General features: G+C 43.9%; 1 protein-coding gene across 5 annotated transcripts in view; it reads right to left on the bottom strand.

The window, feature by feature from the left end:
• LOC146203507 (procollagen galactosyltransferase 2-like) overlaps positions 1-23514 on the bottom strand; it is a 262190-nt gene that overhangs the window by 212206 nt on the left and 26470 nt on the right. For 3 of the 5 annotated variants that reach the window (XM_084588817.1, XM_084588815.1, XM_084588816.1), the window contains exon 8: positions 16501-16583. In XM_084588817.1, the coding sequence (XP_084444943.1) occupies positions 16501-16583 (83 nt within the window). Of the gene's footprint in view, positions 1-16500; positions 16584-17675; positions 18437-22417; positions 23325-23514 lie in introns of those variants that run through there. The other 2 variants (XM_084588819.1, XM_084588818.1) reach the window with 2 other exon arrangements.

The raw sequence follows: 23514 nt of genomic DNA, 5'->3' as shown, positions 1-23514 counted from the left end.
AGGTCAATCGCGCCGATGAAAATGTGTGAAAATTTCATTAACAGTGAGACATACGTGCAGGATGTTCTCAGACCTCAACCCAAACCACCCTACTGGTGAGCCTGTTGATAAGTTGGATGCATTGAAGAAGTTGTAGTGTTATGTGTAAACGGATGTTTGGCATGTCTCTCTGTTCTTTACCTGTACTGCATAAAAACAATAAAGAATACAAGCAATAAAGAATAAAATGACGCCTACGCGGTTAAGACGCTCAGCTACTGAACCCATGCACCAGCTTCGAACCCGACCGGTTCGAATCTGCTCCAATGCTTTTTTTTAATGCGAAACAAGAGGCCATGGTCAGACAATGGTGAGTGACATCCTCTATCACTCCCTATGTTGGCTAGCGAACTTGAAAAAATGTTTAAACCTAGTGTCTCGTCTCGTTGTCAATTTGCCTTATACCACGCCGCAACTTCGGGATCTGTCGAGTGGCTTCCCATAGTCGCCGTTGATGTCAGTCGCTGTATATGCGCGGACTTTCCACTGCTTCATCTACAGTTCATTTTAAAAAACAAACGCTTCTCATCCTCTTTTTATAAGTAGCCGAGTAATGGCGTCATCTGTAGCTACTGTGCACGCGCTGTACACAACGAGCCTATGGAGTCGGCGGCAGTGCAACCCAGACACCACGCACTTCGCATCTGCAGCTGCTGCGCATACGCGACATACACAGTGAGCCTGTGGAGTTGCGGCGGCGCAATTCTGACATCACGCACATTGCATCTGCAGCTACTGCGCATGTGCAACGCGCTCAGCGAGAATTTGGAGTCTGCGACGGCAGCGACAGGGGTGCAACTCTGTCATCACGCGCGGCGCACCTGTTGCTCGATGCAGCAAGGCTACCGAGTCGGCGGCGATGCAACTCTGACGTTACGCGCGGCGCACCTGTTGCTCTGAGCACACGCAGGCGAGACTCTGCATTTAGTCGGTGGTGTTGAGCATGTGAGTGCTTTAGCCCCAAAATAACTAGACATATGCGAGGGAAACCAGTTGCATATTGCTGGCAGCCACCTTGCACATCAGTTGATTAAGATTATTTAACTAAATTGCTAAAAATTGACTTTATTTTATTTTATTATTTGCAAGTACTGTTAGCCCTTCCGGGCTGTTACAGGGTGGGCAATGTACATTTAAGCGGCACAACAAATTTCCAACTCTTTCTCAAAAGTTTCTAAAGAACAAGTTTTTTCAAATATGCTTCGGTCAAGGTTGTTCCATTCAATGATTGTTTTAGGCAGAAACGAAAATTTAAATACATCAACTCTTGGCACATACGACACCACTGCAAAGGAATGATTAGTGCGAGATGACAGTCTCCCGGGCGGCCGCAAATACAAGCCGGAATCCAAATTGAGTTTATTGTTATAAAGTTGATAAAGGAACTTGAGCCTAGCAATTTTTCTACGAATAGCCAAGGTTTGTAGCTCAGCAAGTGAAATAAGTTCGGTTGCGGACTGTGTTCTTCGATAGCGAGAAAACACGAACCTCACTGCTAATCTCTGAATCCGTTCAAGCCTATCTATGAGATATTTTTGGTTTGGATTCCAAACTATGCTCGCGTATTCCAGACTTGGCCTTACCAATTATTTATAAGCTTTTAGTTTGACAGCCGGTGACACATCTCTTAACTTTCGCCGTAGGAATCCAAGCTTTCGTTGGGCTGCTCCACAAATATTCTGTACATGATCACTCCAGTTCAAATCATGAGAAATCGTAACACCTAAATATTTTAATCTATTGGAACGTTTTATTTCAATGTTATTAATTATATACGAAAACACTAATGGGGTTTTCTTTTTCGACACAATCATAGTAATTGACTTTTCAAAATTGATTTCCATGTCCCACTTAACACACCATTCATACACAACTTTTAAAGAGTCATTCAAAAGGACTTGGTCTTGCAGGCTTTTTATGCAACAGAATAATACGATGTCATCAGCAAATAATCGAGCTTCAACGAGAGGGTGCATGTCCTTTACAATGTCATTTATGTACAACAAAAATAACATGGGACCAAGAACGGACCCCTGCGGTACACCGGATGACACTGGTGATGTTGATGAGTAAACATTATCGATAACCACAAACTGTTCTCTGTTCAACAAGTAAGCCTGAATCCAACTGATAATTTGCACGTCGATACCAAACTCTTGCAGCTTGTGCAAAAGTTTCGTATGACACACTCTGTCAAATGCCTTCGACAGGTCCACTGTAATCACATCAATTTGTTCTCTCGAGTTTATGGCTGTCGCAAAAGCATGAGTAATTTCAAAAAGCTGTGTTATTGTTGATAGACGATTCCGGAAGCCATGCTGCTTACTGTAAAAAAGTCTATTACTTCCAATGTATTCTACAAGATATTTACATATTATATGCTCAAGCATTTTGCATGCATTTCGCCAGTCACTCAGTGCAGTGCAGTCACGTAACGATGCTACGAATATCTTCTCTAAAAAATAGGAAACCCATTCACAGCAACAACGAATGACAGTTTCCTTGAGTTCGGGTAGGTTTCTGGACCGTCTGAATGAGGCCGTACTTAGTCATAATCTCTAACATGGTGTCACAATGCGACTGGTCGGTAGCCCCTGGAACACGTGCATCCCAATCTACACCAGGTAAATTAAAGTCCCCTACAAGTATGATTCTGATTCTATTATTGGTTATTATGCTTAGATGCTCATCAATCTTATGGAGGTATTCGACAGGGCTTGCTGGAGGCCTATAAATGACCCCGATTACTAGTGTCATATCAGGGATGACTAGTTTACACCACACGCTTTCGTGGTCACATGAAGGAGAGGGGTTCATATTGATATTTGTCTTTAATGAGTAGCGCCACACCTCCTCCTCTGTTTGATCTATCCTTGCGGAGGACATTGTACGAGCTAGGAAAAACCTCTTCACTCCTAATATCGCCGTGCAGCCATGTTTCTGTCACAGCAACAATGTGAGGATTGTGCAGTAGCGTTAGGCACTTGAGGGATTCTGATTTGTTTAAAATACTTCGCGCATTTAGGTTTAGTAATCTTAGTTCATGCTTTTTCTTGTGTCATTCCTGAGGACTAGGTGGGTTCCCGTTGGTAGCCGACAGCTTCACATGAGAGCTTGTTTCCAAGTCCCAGATGTACGCAGTGTTGTTGATAATCAATTTATCGTGCACAAGCTTCCCTTTCGCCCCCTCGCGCTTATCACTCTGAGCTGATTCCCAAAGAAGTTTCCTTTTCCGCAGAGTTGCCTGTGAATAATCGTCGGAAACACTTACGCCGGTATCTTTCAGTTTGCCGCAATTCTTAAAAATGGCTACTTTTTCACTGAAATCATATAGTCGCATGATAACTGGCCTGTTGTGTCTAGTCTTTCTTCGACCGAGTCTGTGTATCCTTTCTACTGACGTCACAGAGATGCCAAGCTTATCAGAAAAAATTTTCCTTATCACTTTGGTTTCAATGTCTGCTTTTGTTTCTTTAGGATCTTCTAAGACACCAAATACAATAACATTATTGCGTCTGGATCTGTCTTCCATATCATTTAATTTTTGTTGTTGCTGGTGCACAGTGCGCTGAAGGTCACAAACGGCACTTTCAAGTTTTAGCAGTTTAGCACACTGGTCTGTGAATGATTCTAGTCTGTTTTCAATATCAGCCAGAGGTGTTTCAATCTGAGCTTGTTTGTCTAAAATGAGTTGAAGCAATTCCTGATTTGTTGGTCCCGGATTAGTTTCAATATCACCACAAGCCATAAGCATAATACGACACCACATAATAAGCAAGCATTCACGCAACTTCATTGGACAATAAATTGGACTTGGACAATAAATGAGATTTGCAAAGTTGAAGTGCGTTCTTAATATTTAAAGGTGCGAAAAAAGAACAGGACGAAAACAGTGAAGATGACAGGATATGGTGCTAGTTCTGTGTTTTTCGCACCTTTAAATATTAAGAATGTACTGTAGCCAACTGGCCTAACAAGTTCCCTTAAAGCAAAGTTGAGGACTGCCTTCAGAAACTCCAATTCCATTATTTGCGTTAAGCCTAGCGTCTATTGTTTTCCAGCTCCAAAGAAAGCCCGCGAAATTCAGAAAAAATTCACGCGCCACGATTGTGCTTCTCACAACCGTGGATTGAGCAAACACAGCAACTCCGCCGTGAGCACCGATTCCAGCGGGCAATGGCTGCGGCCGTGACTCGACGGGCTTGTTGCAACCAAGGAGGTTATAAGAGAACTGCTGGAGTGAAGGAGGCACCAGTGAGCTGAAGCCGCACGTCGTTATCTTGCCATAGGCAGAAAATGTGCCAGTTTCGCTTGGCGCGGTCGCTTCATTCGCTTGACTTTACGCTCGTGGATGCTGAATCTGTGAGATGGCAGCGTTGTGAATTGTCTATGAATGAGAACATGGAGCGAAGAAAAGTTGAAGATTATATTCCATCTGTAAGTAAGCTAAAATGAATAAAAACAAACATGCCGCTATCGTAAAGTTGGCTGTTGCTGTCACAAGCATTGTGCTCGGACAGCGCTCATGCGCGGTTTTGTTGACATATTTTCAAAAAATGAAGAAGGGTGAAGCTTATGGAAGTGAACCATTCGAGAACACTGGGAACCGAAAGAGCGCAAAAACCGTGCTAACTACCCCCGGGGATTGCAATCCTTAGTAATTTTTGCCGAAAGTGGTACAACCAGACCGAGGCACACAAAATAATTTGCGTTTTTTTTTTTTTTTAGCTGCACATTCTTTGCTCTATTTGCCAAGCTTTAGTATTACTGTGCTAATGCTCATCTTAAATGAAAAATTAACCACAGGCAGGAATGTTATAAGTGTTTTGTGTTAAAATCTCGCAGACCTGCAATGAGCCACCATTCAGCATTGCTTATGCTCAAGTGAAGATGAAAAATACTATTTACAGCTTATATGTAAACATTAGCCCTTGTAAACTAATGGGGTAAAAAAAATATAATGTTCTTACAGTACTAAAATTGTTTAGTTCAACTATCATCTTACTTTCCAGTGCACGCTAAATGGTCATATAGATTTTGGTCATGCTCCATATGCATTTGTAGTTTTCATAAGCGATTACATTGAAACATCAGCTTGCAATTTTTTATTAAATTTGAAGAGAAAGTGACCACGCTTGTTGGACAACCATTGCACAAGATACATATAGTGGAATCGGGCAAGGAAATCGGGATGCACCAAATGAGGAAGGAAAAATTGGCAGTGGTTAAACCATGGTTGAACCTAGTTAGACGATCGATAGCGATCGGTTTGCATGGTTTTGCGTGGTCTAATGTTGGTTTTTGGATTATTACCATTGAAATTTTTTAAAGAATATGATGGGGTTTAGCATACAATTAAATTGTGTCTTTTATAAGAAATACTTACTGTTAATCAATGTTAAAATCTGCATTTAGTTCAGTGAATTTATACTCGACATAACCTCTCCAACGATATATGACGGTATTGTAGCATAGAGTGTATTTTAATAACAATTAGCAAATTAACTGCAATTGCAGCACATAGTTATTAAAAGCCTATTCCTGATCTAAACTATCAAATAATATAATACTTGTGCTCAAATTACTCGATGTAAGCTACACAACTATATAACACTTGTGTTGCTAATTCATTATTTGACAGAATATTCATTATTGACAGAACTAAAATTGATGCTCACTAACAAAGCTGAAATTCATGAAAAGCTAAAATAAGCTACATTTTTGCAAAAAATTAAAAAGGCCTGTTGGCTTAGGTTAAAATCATTGGGCAAAGCAGACTCGGAAATAAGTATGGCACGAAGTGCGCATTTGTCTCTTTTCCGTCATCTCCTTCTTTGTGCTATAATTATATCAGTTTATTTTTTCAAGACTTTTCTAGTAGAGCTTTAGGTCACCCCGTGATATTTAGTTTAAAATGGCTTATTTAGAAATAGATCAGCTACCACCCTTCTGAGGAAAACATTGCATAGAAAAAAATGCAAGAATCCCCCCCCCCCCCCCCCCCATATTTTCAAAAAAGTGAAAGCTCGTTAATTCAAACCTCGATAATTCGAATTTTTGGATAATTTGAACTACACTACTTGGTTCGGCCAAGCTCCATAGAGATCTGTGTATAAAACAGCCCGTTAATTCGAACGCGAGTCGGTTCCGCTACGGATAATTCAAACTACGCACCGCCGCGTCTGGGCGGCTTGGCGCACATCAAGCGAAAAAAAAACACCGTTGCGATCAGAAGGCATAATTAGAGGCTGCGCACGTCCAAAATGGGGACAGAAGATGGAACAGATGGAACCAGGTAAAACCATGGCCGGCGCGGCGGCCGGCGGCGTTGGAGGGAGGGGACGGCGGCCGCGGCAAGGTCAGTGCATGGCCGCGGCGGCAGCTGCCTGCTTTCTGTTCTGCGCAACCTCCGTAACTCGCAACTAAATACTCGTTAACTCCAATCCTGTTCATTTGGAAATAGAAATATAAGTACTGTCGGCGCGGCCCCAGCCAACGCCCATGAAAGGCGTGCGCTATGACGGACGTGCACTATGGGTTAAACTTTTTTGCGAAAGCCATCCATCCTTCTACCCGTTAGTTGTGAACGGAAGCACGCATCCTAACGCCGGCTTTTAGCATGGTTCGCTTCAAAAGCCGCTTGCTGATATCGCGCGTTCCGATGATTGGAGTGGCAGTAGACGGCGCCCGGCGCCCCAGTCGCTTAGTGTTCCTGTATATGCTCGTGTTTATCTTTTGACTTTAGCTCCAGTAGGGGGGAGGGGGGGGGGGAGCGAACTTGGCAAAGTGCCAGCCTTCTTTTCAGTACGTTCGCATTATCATGCTATGAGCGACTGTAGTGTTCCTGTATATGCTCCCTAGGGAGCATATACAGGAACACTACAGTCGCAGGGAGCATATACAGGAACACTACAGTCGCTCATAGCATGATAATGCGAACGTACTGAAAAGAAGGCTGGCACTTTGCCAAGTTCGCTCCCCCCCCCTCCCCCCTACTGGAGCTAAAGTCAAAAGATAAACACGCCGTTATCGCTGCGCAGCATCTTGGCGCACTGCCAAGAAATGTGTTGTGGACCGTGACGGCGCGAAACGGAGGGACCCGCTAACGACTGACGCCTTCATTTTTTTTTTTTTTCAGATTCGTAGACACATATCAGGGCTGGGTGGGTTCATTATGCGAGCGAATTCGTTACGCGACTAAATACGGTACATTTACTGCAACACAAATGGTTCTTGCCAGTTTTTTCGAGGCCATTCGATAATTCGAACATCATAATTCGAACTTTTTTTCCCGGTCCCGTGAAGTTCGAATTAACGAGCTTTTACTTAGTAAAATCCTTCCTTGAAGTAAACAAACCACCCCTCTATCCAGCCCCTCCAAGAGTCCCTCATAAATCCGTTCCTGGCCCGCAAACATAAGCGAGGAAGAAGTCTTACCAGTGCACTGAATGCTCTTTTCTGCCTTTGCCGAAATGGCCACCGCGTGTTCGACCAGGCTTCACCTTTGCGCGTATGCTGGTATACGCGGCCTCCACTCCAGCAGTTCTATTATAGCCTCTTCGGTTGCAACGATATGGCGACTGGCCTAAAGATCGAGCAGATTCACCACTTTACGGCGCAGCGTCGAACCCTACTCAGTGTGTATGCGGGCTCGCACCGTCTGCTAGCCAGCAGTGTTCATGTGCACACGTGCGGCCTGACGGCAGCTTTTTGCTTCTCGATTCCGCTGCGATTTTATTTACCTGCCTGCCTCTTACGAAACAAATATGAGCAAGCGATCATCCCACGCTATAATGAAGGCAAAATTGTTGTATGTCGTGCTGGACAATGGCATCCTCCGTTGGTCTTCGGCGTTTGAGGTTCCTTGTCACGCGGCATCTCAAACACAGAGATGATGTCGTTAGACACCGTGTCAAAACAAAGCGAACAGGTCACCGACGTTCATGCAGCTTAATATAACTGCACAGAAATTGTATAGGTACTGTCGCTTCTGTTTGGGACCCGACAGTCATTGAAGCATGAACCGGCCTGACCACTGTTGTTGACCAGATGCAGACTGCCATTCTATGTCCTGCGCAAGATCAAGTTGTTCGAGTGCTTTCGTGTCGTCATGTTAATAACTTTGGTTATATCACTGTTGGCTAAGTGTTGCTGCTCTCTTCCATGGAAAGCAATTGTTTCTGAGAAGCGGAGCAAAACAGCACCAAACTTTATACCGGCTTATAACTGTTATAGCTCCTTGCTTGAACATGCTTACTTCGAGGATAAATATATAGTCGCAAGAATAAGACATCCTATATCTCTTCAAAACAATTTTATATACAAAATTTTGCTTTGCATAAATGGCTCACTGCTTGATGCAGTGCTAAAAAAATCATTCCCTCAAAACTACTTGTCCGAACAAGATGGCACCCATGCTCAATTATTTGCAATGCCTTCGCAGTAACCAATATATTCAGTTTACACTTCAATGAAAAATAATTGCAAAGGGTGCTCAATTTTTGCGAGTGTAATTTTCCTGTCATAAGGGCAAATATAGCTAGTGCCTTTTCGTCAATCATTACGCTACTAATTTGGGGCATGTCCTGGTTAGTGCGCCGCGTAGAGCCACCCTGGCTAATGACGCAGTCCCCGTCAAATTCCTCAGTTGTCCTGGCCGCATGACTGCGGAGGGCAGGAAAAGTACCAGCCAAATGCCCGCAGCTACCAAAGACCGCGTAATGCCAGACTGCACTGCATCCAACCGCTATACTCACACCAATGGCATGCCGTCACAGCCCCCCCAAATGCTGCAGCCATTCAGCGAGGCAAGGCTCTAAATGTTGCAGTGGTGCCTTCTTCATGCCTGTTCTGTGAAATTTTCCACAAGCCAGACCAGCTACAGCCCTCCCAAATACTGCATAGGCCTGCTATAAAATTGACTGTGACTTTGCCTGCAAGTAGCTGTGTATGCAAGGGTGCATCTCCTCAACTCTTTTATTACCACGAGAAAATGGCAGCTTTTCATAGGCCAATACAATAATGCTGCAGCACATGTTGCAGCATAAAAAATTTCACATAATGGAAACACAAGTTACAAAGCAAAAAAAGATTAATTAGGGAACATACAGACACTTAGAAAATTGCCATTTTCATGGCGAGCTGAAAAAAATAAGATAGAAAAGGCACGATATCTACAGATGCATTATTAACAAAGAAAATTTAGAATATACATATTGAAGACCCATGACCCAGGAACACTCTGTAAAAAAAAAAAAAATAAGCTATCTGTACAGCACTGTTCTTCAGCTGCATAAAAAAAATACATGTGGAAAGAGCCTTATTTCTCATGCCATGCGGTTTTCCTAAGGCGCCAAACCGAATCTGCTGTAAACTGGCTGTAAAGGCCTGGATACTTGTTGGACATGTGGCGGACCTTCGGGAATGCGTTTTCATGGAATAAAACCACCCGAACTCACAGTCAAAGCTCACTAGTAAATAGCTGGCACCACTTTTGTGTAATTGCCACCACTCAACACCATCAGATAACAAATCCGACAATATAATTACATATTTGACTTGCTGGAAGCCTTTTGATCACAAAAATTTGATGTTACTGCTGCATTACCATGAGTGGCAGAGTTTTTTTCTCAAGCGCGGCCACCCCGCCCCCTTTTGCAACGACACATGCAAATTAGATCTCAAAAAGGTTCATCAAAAATCATAACGACGCCACAGCGAGAAAATTGAAACTATTTCTACAAGTGCACTGCCTAGACTAACCACTGGGTAGCGCTAGGTGCACGAGCAACTATTCCAACATGTCAAAATCAGCGATTTAAAGCATCGATCACCGGTGCTCGATTTGCTCTACTAAGACATGACAATATATGAACAACAGTTTTTGTCGAAAGCAACATGAACATTAGTTGTGCTGCCAGAAAAAAAAAAAACATCTCACTCCAAGACAGCTTCCTTACACTGTGATATACATTGTGATATGTGTGTACAAGATATCGAGTTCTTGATAGCCCCCATTAATTGTGTCCTGGTAGGCCGAACATTAAAGCCTATCGTGATATTTGGCCTGAACGTATGCTTATTGATGCCACAGGCTATGCAATGATAGCCCAGAAAATAGCCTATACCCTAGTTACATGGCCGGCTTAACCACGGTTACGTTTGACTGAGGTTACCGAACTTAACCACGGCCGACCGCCAATCGTCGTTAGCTGTGCTTACACAGCTCGCCACCGTTCTCGGTTACGGCCGCCATTACCCATAAAGTACAACCGAAGCGACACGGTGATCTGCAGAACGAAGCAGCATTTACAAATATCGTAATTATAACATAGTTTCTCGAGTGCTGTCCGACAAGGCGTCAACAGCACTGTCAAGCCCCGCACGATGGCAGCACCTCATCGACCACCGTTAAACACCACCGCGTTGACCCCTCCTCCCGCAGACCATATGCGAACGACACGACGGCTCGCTAGCGCCGACGTCAGAAATAAAGCGTGCTAAATTTATTAGCATCTGGAATACTGAGTCGAATATCAGGATTGAATCACTCTTGAGGATCACTGACCAGCGACAAATTGCTGGCAAGACCAATAACCACGATACTGTCAAGTTTCTGCTCAAGCCAGCTGCCGCCGGTGCAAATTGGGCTCAGCCGCCCTGCTTGTACTAGCTCTGCGATTAAAGGTCCACGGAAACGGCCCCCAAGAAACCACTGATAAACGTGTTCAGTGTGTAGAACACATCCTTTTGAGCATTAACGCAAAGTATAACTCCTTGGAACAAAGCCAGCGATTTATTATTAATTTTTAAAAACAGCGTTTTTTGAAATTCGCGGGCAGAGAAAATGTCGCTTGACGGTGTCGCATGGAACTATTTCCTAATCCCGTGACGTCACGGGTCGGTTGACTGGCAAGGCTTACTAGAAGCTGCCATTCGCTGCGGTCACTGCAACCATGACGTCACGAACACACTTCCGGTAGCTGCGAAAGTCGTCTGCTCGTACGCTGCTCGAACCACTCGAACTCTGTGCGGGCTGTTACAGCTCGCCGCCCTTATCGGTTAGGTGGCCATTGCCCATTAAGTGCAACAACCGAAGCGACGCAGGGATCGGCAGAACGAAGCTGCATTTACAAATATCTTATTTATATAACGTGGTTTCAGGAGTATCGGAGTGTCGTCCGACGAGGCGTCAATAGCACGGTCAAGCACCGCACGATGGCAGCACCTCCTCGACCGCCGTAAACACCGCCGCTGTGGCCCCTCCTCCCGCATGCCGTTCGCGAACGACACGGCGGATCGTTAGCACCGATGTCCGAAATAAAGCGTGCTAAACTTTGTTGGCGTCTGGAATACTGAGCCGAATATCAAGTATGAAGCCCTCGTGAGGATCGCTGACCAGCAGCAAATTGCTGGTAAGAGCGATAGCCGTGACACAAGCTAGTTTCTGCTCAAGCCAGCTGCCGCTGGTGCATTTCGGCTGATCCGATCTGCTCGTACTAGCTCTGCGATTAATGCGTCGGCAGAGTTAATCCTATAATTATTTTACTATGGCAGGATAGGAATCACTATAAGGCAGTTTCATAAGTAGACGATTTACGACAGCGTTGATCATGTTCCAAAGCGTCGACCGCCGCGGCTTCGAAGCGAAACAATAGGCCTAGCGATGACTAGGGACGGTCACGCACGGCGCCGGCGTTCGCCGCGCTCGCACGTTCCACCCCCGCGGTAATTGTGTAACGTACCTCAGCCTGCTCGCGGCATCCCGTGCTGCAAGCGTTGCAAACTCGTGTACTTTCATAGCTAAGGCCGTGTATTTTTTGGCGTTTTGCTCAGCAACAAGCCGTTGAAACGATACTGTAGGCACGACAAGGCTTCAGTACGCAGTCGCTGCGCTGTCGGCCGTAATCGAAGACGTCGGGCGGCACCATAATCTATACATCGATCTTTAAACGTGATACAGTGGGCAAATGAATAACTTTGTGAAGCAGACCCGCTCGTACGTTTCGCGCACTCGGGCGCCGACGAGTAGCTTCCGTCAACAGACGCCGTCATAACCTCGGTTAACGACGCAAACCGAGGTCGTCAAGCTCGGTTTGCGGTAACCGCGGTTAGTGGTGCAACCATGGTTTGGTCCGCCGTGTAACATAGGGTAACCACGGGTTCGCGGTTACACTAACCGTCGCTGCGCGAACTGGCGAACTCCTCAGGCGTGTGCAAGCGAGGACGGGTTGGCGGAGTCGAGCGAGCACGCGGCAACCGGAAGTTCGTCGAAGTGACGTATGTCTGGGCGGAGCTTTGAACTTGCTTGTATTCTTTGTTTTTTTATGGCTCCCTTCGGCGTACGAGTTGAGAGGGAAAATTGGAAGGGTCATTTTTAATCGCCGATATCTCTGGTGTTGCAGAAGCTAGATCGAAAATTTTTGCGGGAGAATGATGGGTGGTTCAATAACTATCAGTGTTATGGCGTTGTTTACCCTTCTTGGTGACCCCTTTCTGGGGACCTTTAATGCTTCGCCAAAGTTAACCATATTCATTTAGTATGGCAGATTAGGATTCACAAAGATAGTTTCATGAGTAGACCAACTGTGAAAGCGTCAGTCAGTTCCAAAGCGCCGACCGCCACGGCTTTGAAGCGAAACAATTTAGGCCTAGCCGACGTCATTCACCGCGCTAGCGCGCTCCACTGCCGCGGTAATACGAAGCTTGGGCTGCTCGCAGTATCCAGTGCTGCAAGCGTTGCGAACTTGTGTACTTACAAGATACAGCTAAGGCCATGCATATATATATATATATATATATATATATATATATATATATATCCATATTTTTATGTTCCGCTCTGCAACAAGCTCCGCAAACGATTCTGCAGAAACAGGACGGAGCTTCAGCAGGAAGTTGCTGTGCTGTCGACCATAACCGAAAACGTCGGGTGGCACAGTAGGCAACGGCTATTCCATACGTCGGTCTTTAAAGGCAAATAAATGCTTTGTTGAAGCAGACCCGTTTGTACACTTCGTGCAATCGGGTGGCGACAAGCAGCCACCGTCAATAGACGCCGCCAAAACCTCGATTAACGACGCAAACCGAGGTCACCAAGCTCGGTTTGCGATAACCGCGGTTAGAGGTGTAACCACGGTTTGGTCTGCCGTGTAACATAGGCTAACCACGGTTTCACGTAACCGCGGTTAACCCTGTCCGTGTAACAGGGGTATTAGATTCTCAAAAAACTCAGAGGAGGTGTATATTATAAAGTAAACATGTTCCTACGACTCAACTCTACAAATGACAAATGGTCAAAGAAAGCAGTGAGAAAAGATAGCCTCGGTACTTTTGCATCGCTTTCCTTGAAGCTATAGTGCCATCAACAAATAAGAAAACGTGTGTTGTACATGCATATGAAATTACTGTGGTATTGGTTTATTGGGTTGTACAAAAAGCGCTCTAGGCTATGAGAAATAGGCACCAAAGTGGTGAGCCCTGGATCGATCACCTTGAGGTTTTACCCACACTATCGCGCAGTATAGAGGTGTCTTGCATTTCGATGCAGCTGCTGTGGCCAGGACCAAAACCAGGTTAACCAGCTTTGGTCCCAGGTCACTTACAAGCCAAATTTTCTTGCTTGAGAGTGTCTAGCTTGAATGATAAATTGTAATCATGCTCCTCATTGCACTTCTCTTCCCTTTTCACATCTCCTCACCTCCTTCCCCAGTGCAGGCTACCTTATCGCATCCTCATATAGAGCCTACAGAGCTCTATACAGCTATACAGCTGGCATCCTGACAGAGGCTATCAGTTGCAAGACAGAAGAGAAATGTTTCCTCCAGAAGAAGTTGCATAAACCTCCACTGGAAGTCAAACTACATGCCTACAGAACACGTGTTTGGCCACCAATAGAATTTGCAGATGCAATCTGGACCCACCATTAGAGGCATCTCATAGAAATGGTAGAACTCATTCAAAATTAAGCACTGTGGTGGCTATACAGTTGTGCCTCGTTAATAGGCTTGCCGTTAATACGGATGACTCGAACTATAGACAATATTTCGGGGGCCAAACCTTTTCTATATATTTGTGCCTCGTTATAGCGGGAACTCACTGTCCAGACAAGGAAGAAATGCACAGAACCCACTGGGGCCCATATATTTTTGTCACTTTAATATGGCCAGAAATGGGAACCCCATTCTTTACCTTCCCGCCGAAATGCTTCATTTTCTGCACTTTGAATGCATGCTACTTGAGGAAGGCAATTAGGAAACGTAAATCTTAATGCTCCATTTCTTTTCTTGTGTTTCATGTCTGCAGTGCAAAGTTGTCTAGCTAGCCAATGCACCATTATACTGCATAGGTGGCTGTGAAGAAAATTCTCTCGACATCTTGTGCAGAGTGGAAAGCCAAATTAACCAGCTTTTAGCCAACTGAGTGCCGATATCATGTAGCAGAAGTTCATGGACAGTGAACACTTGTAATTCAAAGTTGTCATTTATCCATAAGACGTCATAACGCATTGGATGGCCTATCTAGCGATAGAAGTGTCAAGTTACAATACTACTTCCTTTCAAGCATAAAGGTGACCGGGATATTGGCCTATTTATTTCCCCAAATTACTAATGGAGTTTCAAGTTTAATATTCACCACTATGAACATACACGGACCAAAATTACAGCTTGTTTTTTTTTAATATTTTTTGTTTGCGATTTGTTATGATTGACGACTCACTTTATGAAAAGTTTTGATCGGGAACCAAAGTGTCCATATTAACGAGGTAAAACTGTAATCATCTTATTCAAGTCAGCCGAGCGTCATTAATTTGCGAAACAGAGCCGGTCTACAATGGCTTTCACAATGCAGAATAATATTTAGACTTCAATTCCTATTTCAGCTCTATCACAGACATTTCAAGGTAGCCAAGCTCAGTCCACCTACCTTCAGTATCCATTAAGCCTTCTGCGCAGATTGAAACAGAGCAATACACGAGTCACAATTATTCGCACAAATACTCATTGTTACCAAGTTCTATCGCCCTTTGAAATTGTTTGCCTGCTGTAGCAGTCAATTGTACCACATAACTGTTAACACATTTGTGAACTGTGTGCGAAATGTTGAATTTGAAACAAATTTGTGCCATGCATTTTTTTCCTTTGACTCATTGCACTCTTCTTTTTCTCTGATCGCATTCAGACATGGCAATAATTGATTTACAGTAATTTGTAATGTAATGAATTACTTTTGCAGTCTGGTAATTTAGTAATGTAATTAATTACTTTTGACGGTAATTTTGCAGCAAAAGTAATTCATTATTTTCTGAATTACTTTTACCAAAGTGTACCACTGCCGTTGCAATAGAAACCTGTAGAGTGTCACGAAAGCCGAAACATGCGGCAAGCCTGGGCCAACTTAACGGATCAGCAAAGACAGAATTGAGCTGAACTATGCGTCTGAGGCTTCCTGCGTCCTGTGTAAACGGGTCACTTAGAACGGCTATCTTATGTGTAGTTACAACCACAACCTAAGCAGCAGGATGTAAGGCTTGAAGAGGCTGCCAAAGGGAAAGACCGTGCAAGATGGCCAGAGTTCCAAACTAGTTGGCAGTACACAGTGGCACTCCCTGTTGCGTCGGATAGGGCACAGTGGTGCCTGGTTACACTCGTCACCACGGGGTGAGAGAGGGAGAAGCTGGGGGAGCGGGACAGGCAGAAGGGCCCATGGCATCAGCACACACAGCAAAAGCTGCCAAGGTCAATTCTTGGGACCACGGCATCAATGAATAACCCAGCTTCTTCGGGGTATTCAAATGAGAAAGAGAGCTCTAGGTCAGCAAGAAGCTGGGTTCACCCCTCATTTCACAACCATTCGACCACGCTTGCTTTGGTTGCTTTATTGCCATTGTCTTATTTTTGTAATGGCACGTGCCGTGCTGCCGTGCTGTAGGAAAGAGAGATAGAACAGTTGACTGGGACAGAATTTGGTGGGAAGAAGAAAGAATGTGTGCGTCGCGTCTAAGAGAAATAGTTTTGTTTACTAGCTTTACTTAACTTTTTTCATGGATGAAAACTAGAAAGTAATTTAGAAGTAATTGAATTATTCAGCAGAAGTAACTTTAATGTATTTTCATTACTTTTGGAAGCAGTAATTAGTAATGTAATTTAAGTCCTTTTCAAAAGTAATTTTGCATGTACGATCGCACTGCCGTAGCTATTGCCTGCACAGCTGCACAGCTACGTGGTACAGAACATCTTGTACCACGTAGTATGTCACATGTTTTTCTATTCATGCGTCCATGCCTTCAGGTATGCACGTCATGAATCCAGAATTGTGCACTTAGCATAGGAAAGGCAAAATTTCCTTCTTCAACTGGGAGAAGGCAAAGATAACAGTACCTATAAATAACAATGGGCTCAAAGAAATGGCAAAATAAACATCATTTTGTTCTTGGCACCTTCTTCAGGCATTCGTGCTTACCTGGTCAAAGCCAAGGGTATCTTTCTTTGGAGGCACCATGAAAGACTGAAGAGCTGGTGAGACAACCAGAGGTTCTCCATCCACTATACAGCAAATGAGCAAAAAAAAAAAGGAGAATACAGTGAATACTTATTTGATTAGATTAACTGCAAGTGACCCACAACTGCTGACGCTTACGCAGTTGACTAAGTGGGGCTGGCCATCGATGTCTACAGCATTAACTGAGAGTATTTTCCCATCCTCGTTGCCACTATTGCAAATTCATAGTCAGAGGTAATGCCACTAGCAGTCATCATGTGACTGTGTTGTGTCACCACGAGACATGTCACCTGGCAAATTATTCACATTTATTCTCAGCACAAGAGTATATAACAAGCAATCGGGCTGGAGCATAAGGGCACGCACAACAGCAGACACACATAATAACAACATGCGGCTGGCTGGTGCTGGCTTGGCTTACAAACATCCACATCCCCTATAAGCAGCTGCCATCATGATAAGCTAGCAGATAAACTTGTGGGTCAAAGCACTCTCAGAATACATGACATACTTTTCTACCTTTATTTTTGCAAAAGGTATCCCTTTATTCAATGACTATACTACAGAATATGAGTCAGAGTATATGCTGAGACTCAAGTAAGTCTTGCACAAAGTAGCAATAGCCTGAGTGTTCTTAGACTGTCAAAGAGATGCCAGAAGAAATTGTCACCCACAGCAAAGCACTCAATTCTTCAAGCAACAGTTTTTCCATTGATACTCATTTGCTTCAACTATGTGGCTAAAACTCTCCAGATCAAAAGTTTGCACTTACAGTAAAAAATTAACATGGTAACACATTCAAGATGGCACTGCCATTTCATTCAAGAAAATGAAGTAATGGCATGAATTCCACCAGCGATGAAGACAGGAGATGCCATGGAGAAAGGAAATATGCGTCCACCAGTGATTCAATACAGTATGCACCGCAAAAGTGCTCGTCCACATACTGGTGAATGTTTTGTGTCTGTGCACTAAGCGTGTATATGCGCCACTAATGTTCCCGTTTCTGAGCTAGGTTTCCAGTAGGTCCCACTTATATGCTGGCAATGAAAATGTGTTGCTACTTCTTACACATGTTCTTGCAAAGCTCCAATAATCACAACTGGTGATGGTTGTAAAAAAATTGCCAGCTCTGGTTTTTCTCTTTTTTTTTTTCTTTCTTCTTTTCACAACAGCAGCGTGTTGTGGCACTTCAACTATTTAAATGGGCCGAACATTGTACTTTAAGCATCCAGTTTTTTTCCAGTGCAACGAAAACCTTGCCATCCAGTGGACATTCCCCAACAACTTTGTTAGAAAAGATTTTACTGAGAATTTTTTTAGTATAAGTGCACGCATCTATATTTATGTAATCTGATGCTGAAAACCATGTTCAGTGAGCACAATGGCGATTTTGTGTCTGCAAAAGTGCTGTTCCGAAAACTAATATAAATCTTAACTGCCAGACAGTAAACAGACGTTTTTCATGCACAGTAGCATTAACTTCAGTTTGCACATTCAAGGCTGCTATGGCACGGATACATGCGTCATCAATGAAAGATTAGTACACTGTAGTTACTACTTCATTCAAGAAATTAAAATCAGTGTAGTGTCATCTGGTGACAAAAGCTAAAAGCTCATAGCGATGCGAAGAGAATGTTGCTTTTTACAGGTTTTGTTTATGGGGTTTAACGTCTAAAAGGGGCTCAGGCTATGAGAGACATCACAGTGCAGGGCTCCGGAAATTTCGACCACTTAGGGTGCTTTATTATGCATTGGCATCACACAGCACATGGGCACCTTGCTTTTCGCCTCCATTGAAAAGTGGCCGCCGCTACAGGGATTTAATCCAACATCCTTGGGCACAGAAGTCGATCGCCCTAACCATGAGCCACCAAAGCGGAGCTGTTGGTTTTTACTGAAGGGTGCATTGAAAAGAGCGCAATATACAATCAAACATGATGAGCACTCATGAAAGAAAAAACATTGCACGCAAAAAGAAATCGGTACAGTCGAACCCGGATATATCGAACTCGAAGGGGATCGCGAAATAGTTCGATATATCGATAATTCGATATACAGAAATCGGCTTGTGACGGCACTCACGATGCGAAAAAACGATACCGTATTTGTCGCGTAATCAACCCACTCGCATAATGAACCTATCCTCCACTTTTGCACCCGAGAATTTGAAAAAAAAAATGCGTAAAGGCCAGCTCGCTCACATGCAAGCTATTGAGCGATCTCAGCGACGTGTGGCCGCGACAGAGTGAAAAATTTCAAATTTCAAACTTGTTGGAACTGCGTCCCTCTCGCCGCTCGAGCCACCGCGGCAGCTCAAAACAAGGTTTCTGTGTCGCCGCGGCAGAAATCAGAAATAATAACGAGCATTTTCGCTTGCATGTCGATGGCGCGCGTCACTCCGTTTCGGTGGTCTCCTCCTCAGCTCATTTCTTGGCAGCGTGCTAAGATGCTGCGCAGCGATAACGTCCCGGCACGTTTATCTTTTGATAGCTCCTGCGGTGGCGGGGAGCGAACTTGGCAGAGTGCCCGTGATGGCTTGATTGCACAAGCCACGCCACGCTTGGAGCGGGCGTCATGATCGCAGCAGCTGACCGCGTGCTTTCGTTGATTCATACATGCAGGATAAACGTCTCCCGCAAAAAAAAAAAAAAAAAAGACCAGAGAACTGCCGCTTTTTAACATCCGCAGGCGCCATAGCCACCTCAGCCGCCTCAAAGGGTTCGCAACACACGCTGGAGAAAGCGTCCGACCTCTGTCTGAAAACGGGCTTAGTTGGCTTGGCGCATGTGTAGCGCGTGCTGAAGGAGAGAGATAGCTCGGCAAAAGAATGGGCACACCCACGCGCATGGCTTGCAAACGTGATGTGTTGGCATGCGGGAAACGATAACTGCAGATTGCCGATGCGCGCGCCTTTGGGGAATGGGCGCGGCGCTACCCAGACCAGCCGTCACCGAACTGTTCCTTCTCATTCCTTCCGAGCATGGCTTGAAAACGTCACGCGGCAAACGGCCAAGGGTGATGCGATCGTATTTGGGGAAGGCACACTTTCCAGTGCGTGGTGCGGAGTTCGATATATCAAACGACCCTTGAAATTAAGTTCAATATATGACGCGGCTTTCCTATACTTTTACATGGGATTTTCAAGGGGATATTCCGTGAGTTCGATATAACCAAAATTCGACATATCCGGGTTCGATATAACCGGGTTCGACTGTAATACTTTCCTACTTTCTCAAGATGTGGTCACAGGGGATAATACACAGGTAATGGCAGCGTTTTGCCACAAGACAGTAGTACAGCTTGTTTTTATGTGATTTACAATGCCAAATTAAAATGAATCTTGGATACTGCAATCCTCAACTTGCATTACATGAACCAAGATCTTTTCACTTTCATCATAATCTCATGACATATTTTAGTCAGTGCTCGGCCGCTTTATTTAGTTTCTAGATTTCATTTGCCAACCTTCGTATTTTATATTGAAAAGCATTGCTCAGAGTTTTCACAGCATACTAGGACAGCGAACAATACCCAATAATAAAATCGGTCAGAGGAAAGACATGCCATGGGCAAAAAACAACATTGTAAAGAAAGCAGCCATAGTATCTTTCTTCTCAATGTTACAGTACCATCGTTTGCAGACACTTATCATTTGAAGCATGTATCATTTGATGTGTTTACCAAGCTATTTTCTCTAAGACATGCAGACTCAAATGCAATGCACAATGCACTTGTTCACATTGGTGTTAAGCCTGTATTTTCGGTCGCACACTATGTATTTTCGTGATGCACTTCTTGTGGCAGCTTTTGCATGTTATTACGCCTTTGGTTATGGTCAAGTGCCAAGAAGGGAACGAGTTTTGGAACTTGAGCTATTAATTAGTTTCTGGGTTTCATTTTCCATCCTTAGTATTTGTATTAATAGTGTTGCTATGACCTTTCACAATCTGGAAAGGCTTTAAATGCATTTGTAAGCCTTATCTCATATATATTCACTGTGCCCATGTCCTGTGATAATGTACTTCGTGTGGTAAAAAGTACCTTATGAAATGAGAATCCACATGTGCTTTCTATCTGAATGCTATTAAAAAATAACAGTGCCTCCGAGCGTTTGCTAGGCATAGTAAATTTTCTTTCACTGTCTGTATTGTTGAGCTCAAGTAAGGTGCCCTACTATGCCATGACGTTACAAATATTTCACCAAGTAAAGACAATCGGTGTGTACAGCTGGCAGCTGTGCATGTTAAACATGAAATGCAGAAGTGAAATAATGCTAAATAAGTGAAATAACAGCATGAAATAGGTGAAATAACAGCATGAAACTCCCACTGCAGACTATAGGTACTCCTACATTTTTAGGAGCAGTCTGAACAGCTATGGTCATGCAAATTACGCAGCAAACTAGGCATGAGGGCATGAAACATGCTCCATTGCAGTGCTACTATAGCCACTGTTGGCCCTCTGTTTAAGTCACCTTTATGAGTGGCTATTCCAGTGGTTAACCAAAAATCATTTTCACACAGCCACCATTATGAACTCATGTTATGAGCCTAAATTTGACACTTGAGGTTAGGTGATTGTCAATATATTTGCCCGTCATCAGCGTTCTATGAGAAAGCAGTACGGGCATGACCAGCTGCGTGAAAGCATGCTCTGAAGCTAAACGCGCTATTAATGAAAACCAAAACCTACATACTGCAAGTTTTTTCCTGCGCTCGGCTGCACTACAAGGCATAGTTGGTGCGGCCAGCTGTAAAAGCATACGCAATGAAGGCAGAGTGAAATATTCGACATCAAGTGCCAGGATGAGCACTAGGCTGGGGTTGGAGCAGTGCACAGCAGCACTGTTAACAACTCAGCTGGAAGCAGACATGCGCATACTCCTTCAGTATAAAACCAGGAAGGCTGTGCTATCAGTTAGAGAGCATGATTAAACTGTGGCAAATAACTTAAAATAGCATGCAAACAACCTGTACTTGTAAACTTTGCTCATAGATCTCAAGCATTAAGTGCTATATTCATTCTAACAAGGAAAGATATTTTTCCTAGGCTCATGAGCACATCTAACAGGTCTCTACTGATAAGCCATGTTCTCAAAGTGAAAATCATTGCACAGTGTCAATTAAACATGACTTCTTCCAGGCTAAGCCATACAACAGCTGTACATAAAGATGACTCAGTTTAAAAGCAGTACTTTATAGTAGTACTACATTAAAACAGAACAGATGGTTCAAGGTTATCATGAAGCATATAGCATGACTAAGCGTGCACAATAAAAAGGGAACAAAAGATTATGCGCAGTGCAGCATGGCAAGTAAAATTTTGTATTGATGGTACCATGTTTAGCATTTTATATCTATAAAAAGAAAGAACCTAAACAAGGATATGTTTTAAAGTGTATATACACTAGATCTGTTTTTCTTTTTTTTTCTGCAGTACTTTAGCAGCACACAATGTCACTGGACCAGAACTTCAGTTGCGAGTGCTGTGCATCACCTAGTGTTCCTTCCTTCTTCAACACACATATGCTGTAAGCTGCATGAAGTGCTTTGAAATTGTATTTTCTATCAATGCTCATTCAGAGCCTTTGGTCAGTTCTCTCTCTTCAGCTGCACTCTTCAAGTGATTCACATTCATCTTAGAGAAGCAAACGGGGCTATCCTGCGTCAGTAGCATATGCTGATGAGATACGAGTTTATTACCTTTACGTTATTGATAAGTGCTCTGGATACTACACATTAACACTAACATTCGTTCGAGCTAGCATGATGGCACCAATTTCATTTCTTGGCTTGCACACAAAATGCACAACCAATGTACATTAATGAGTATATGCCACATTTCTTGGGTATTTATTATCCTAAAAAAGATAAAAAAGACGTCACCCATACAAGAGGTGGTGTACCAGAAAGCAAATTGACTTCAACCACCACAGACCTTTGCTATGCACCAACATCACACGGTATTGGAAGAATCATGCTTTTTTCTGCCATTGAAGCATACTTGTAATGACTGGGGTCAAATCTGCAACCCACACACAGCAGCCAGATGTCTTCACCTCTGTGTCAGCACTGCCAGTGAATACACACGAATAATGCAGTGCATCTTGAGTTTTAATGCGAAGGCATTTGGAGATGCATGTTGATGAAAAATGCCCTTCCATTTGAAGCTTCTACTGCGCGTGCATTTGCCACGGGCTTTCTGTTGTCTCCACGAGTCAAAACGGTGGCTTGTGCCTTTTGTGCAAAGCGAAGCACATGGCGAAGTGAGAACACAGATGAGTCAAAGCGGTGGCTTGCGCCTTTTGCACAAAGCAAAGCACATGGCAAAGTGAGAACACAGACGAGTCGAAGTGGTGGCTTGCGCCTTTTGTACAAGGTGAAGCACATGGCAAATTGAGAACACAGACGAGTCAAAGAGGTGGCTTGCGCCTTTTGTGCAAAACGAAGCACATGACAAAGTGAGAACATAGCCGAGTTATGTCCAGAATTAGTCTGCGTCCAGATTGTAGTTGGGTCTTCACAGGGGTGTGGGGGACGTAAACAACAGTCCGGAAGTGCGAGGGAAAAATGCAAGGAGTAGGCAGGCAGGACAACCATGCAGCAAGCTGGAAAGGCGGGATTCAGTAGCGCACTGCTGAGGGTAAGCTTAGCACAGCACAAAGCAGCACGGCATCACAAGCACACTGGAGACAGCAGCAGCTGGGGCAGGCAGGATTCTGCAGGGTCATGCTGGTTGCGGACAGGTGGATGCCGGTAAGTGGATGCCGGTAGCGAAGGTTGCTGATGAAAACGAAAGAAAATCAAGAGTGAACAAAACAATAAAGATCAAACGGTGAAACGATTAGTAATGAAGGGATACGTGATAAAAGTGAGAGTGGAAAAGTTATTAATGAGAGAATGGATTGAGAGAGCAAAAAATAATAAAAAAAGAAAAGTAATAAAAGAAGAGGAAAAAAAGATGAAAGAAGAA

The sequence above is a fragment of the Amblyomma maculatum genome, chromosome 1 (genome assembly GCF_055883805.1).
Source record: "Amblyomma maculatum isolate TAMU_Amacu chromosome 1, ASM5588380v1, whole genome shotgun sequence".
NCBI lineage: Eukaryota > Metazoa > Arthropoda > Arachnida > Ixodida > Ixodidae > Amblyomma > Amblyomma maculatum.
Note: the sequence above shows the minus strand (reverse complement) of the source record. Positions and strands in the feature narration are given on the sequence as shown.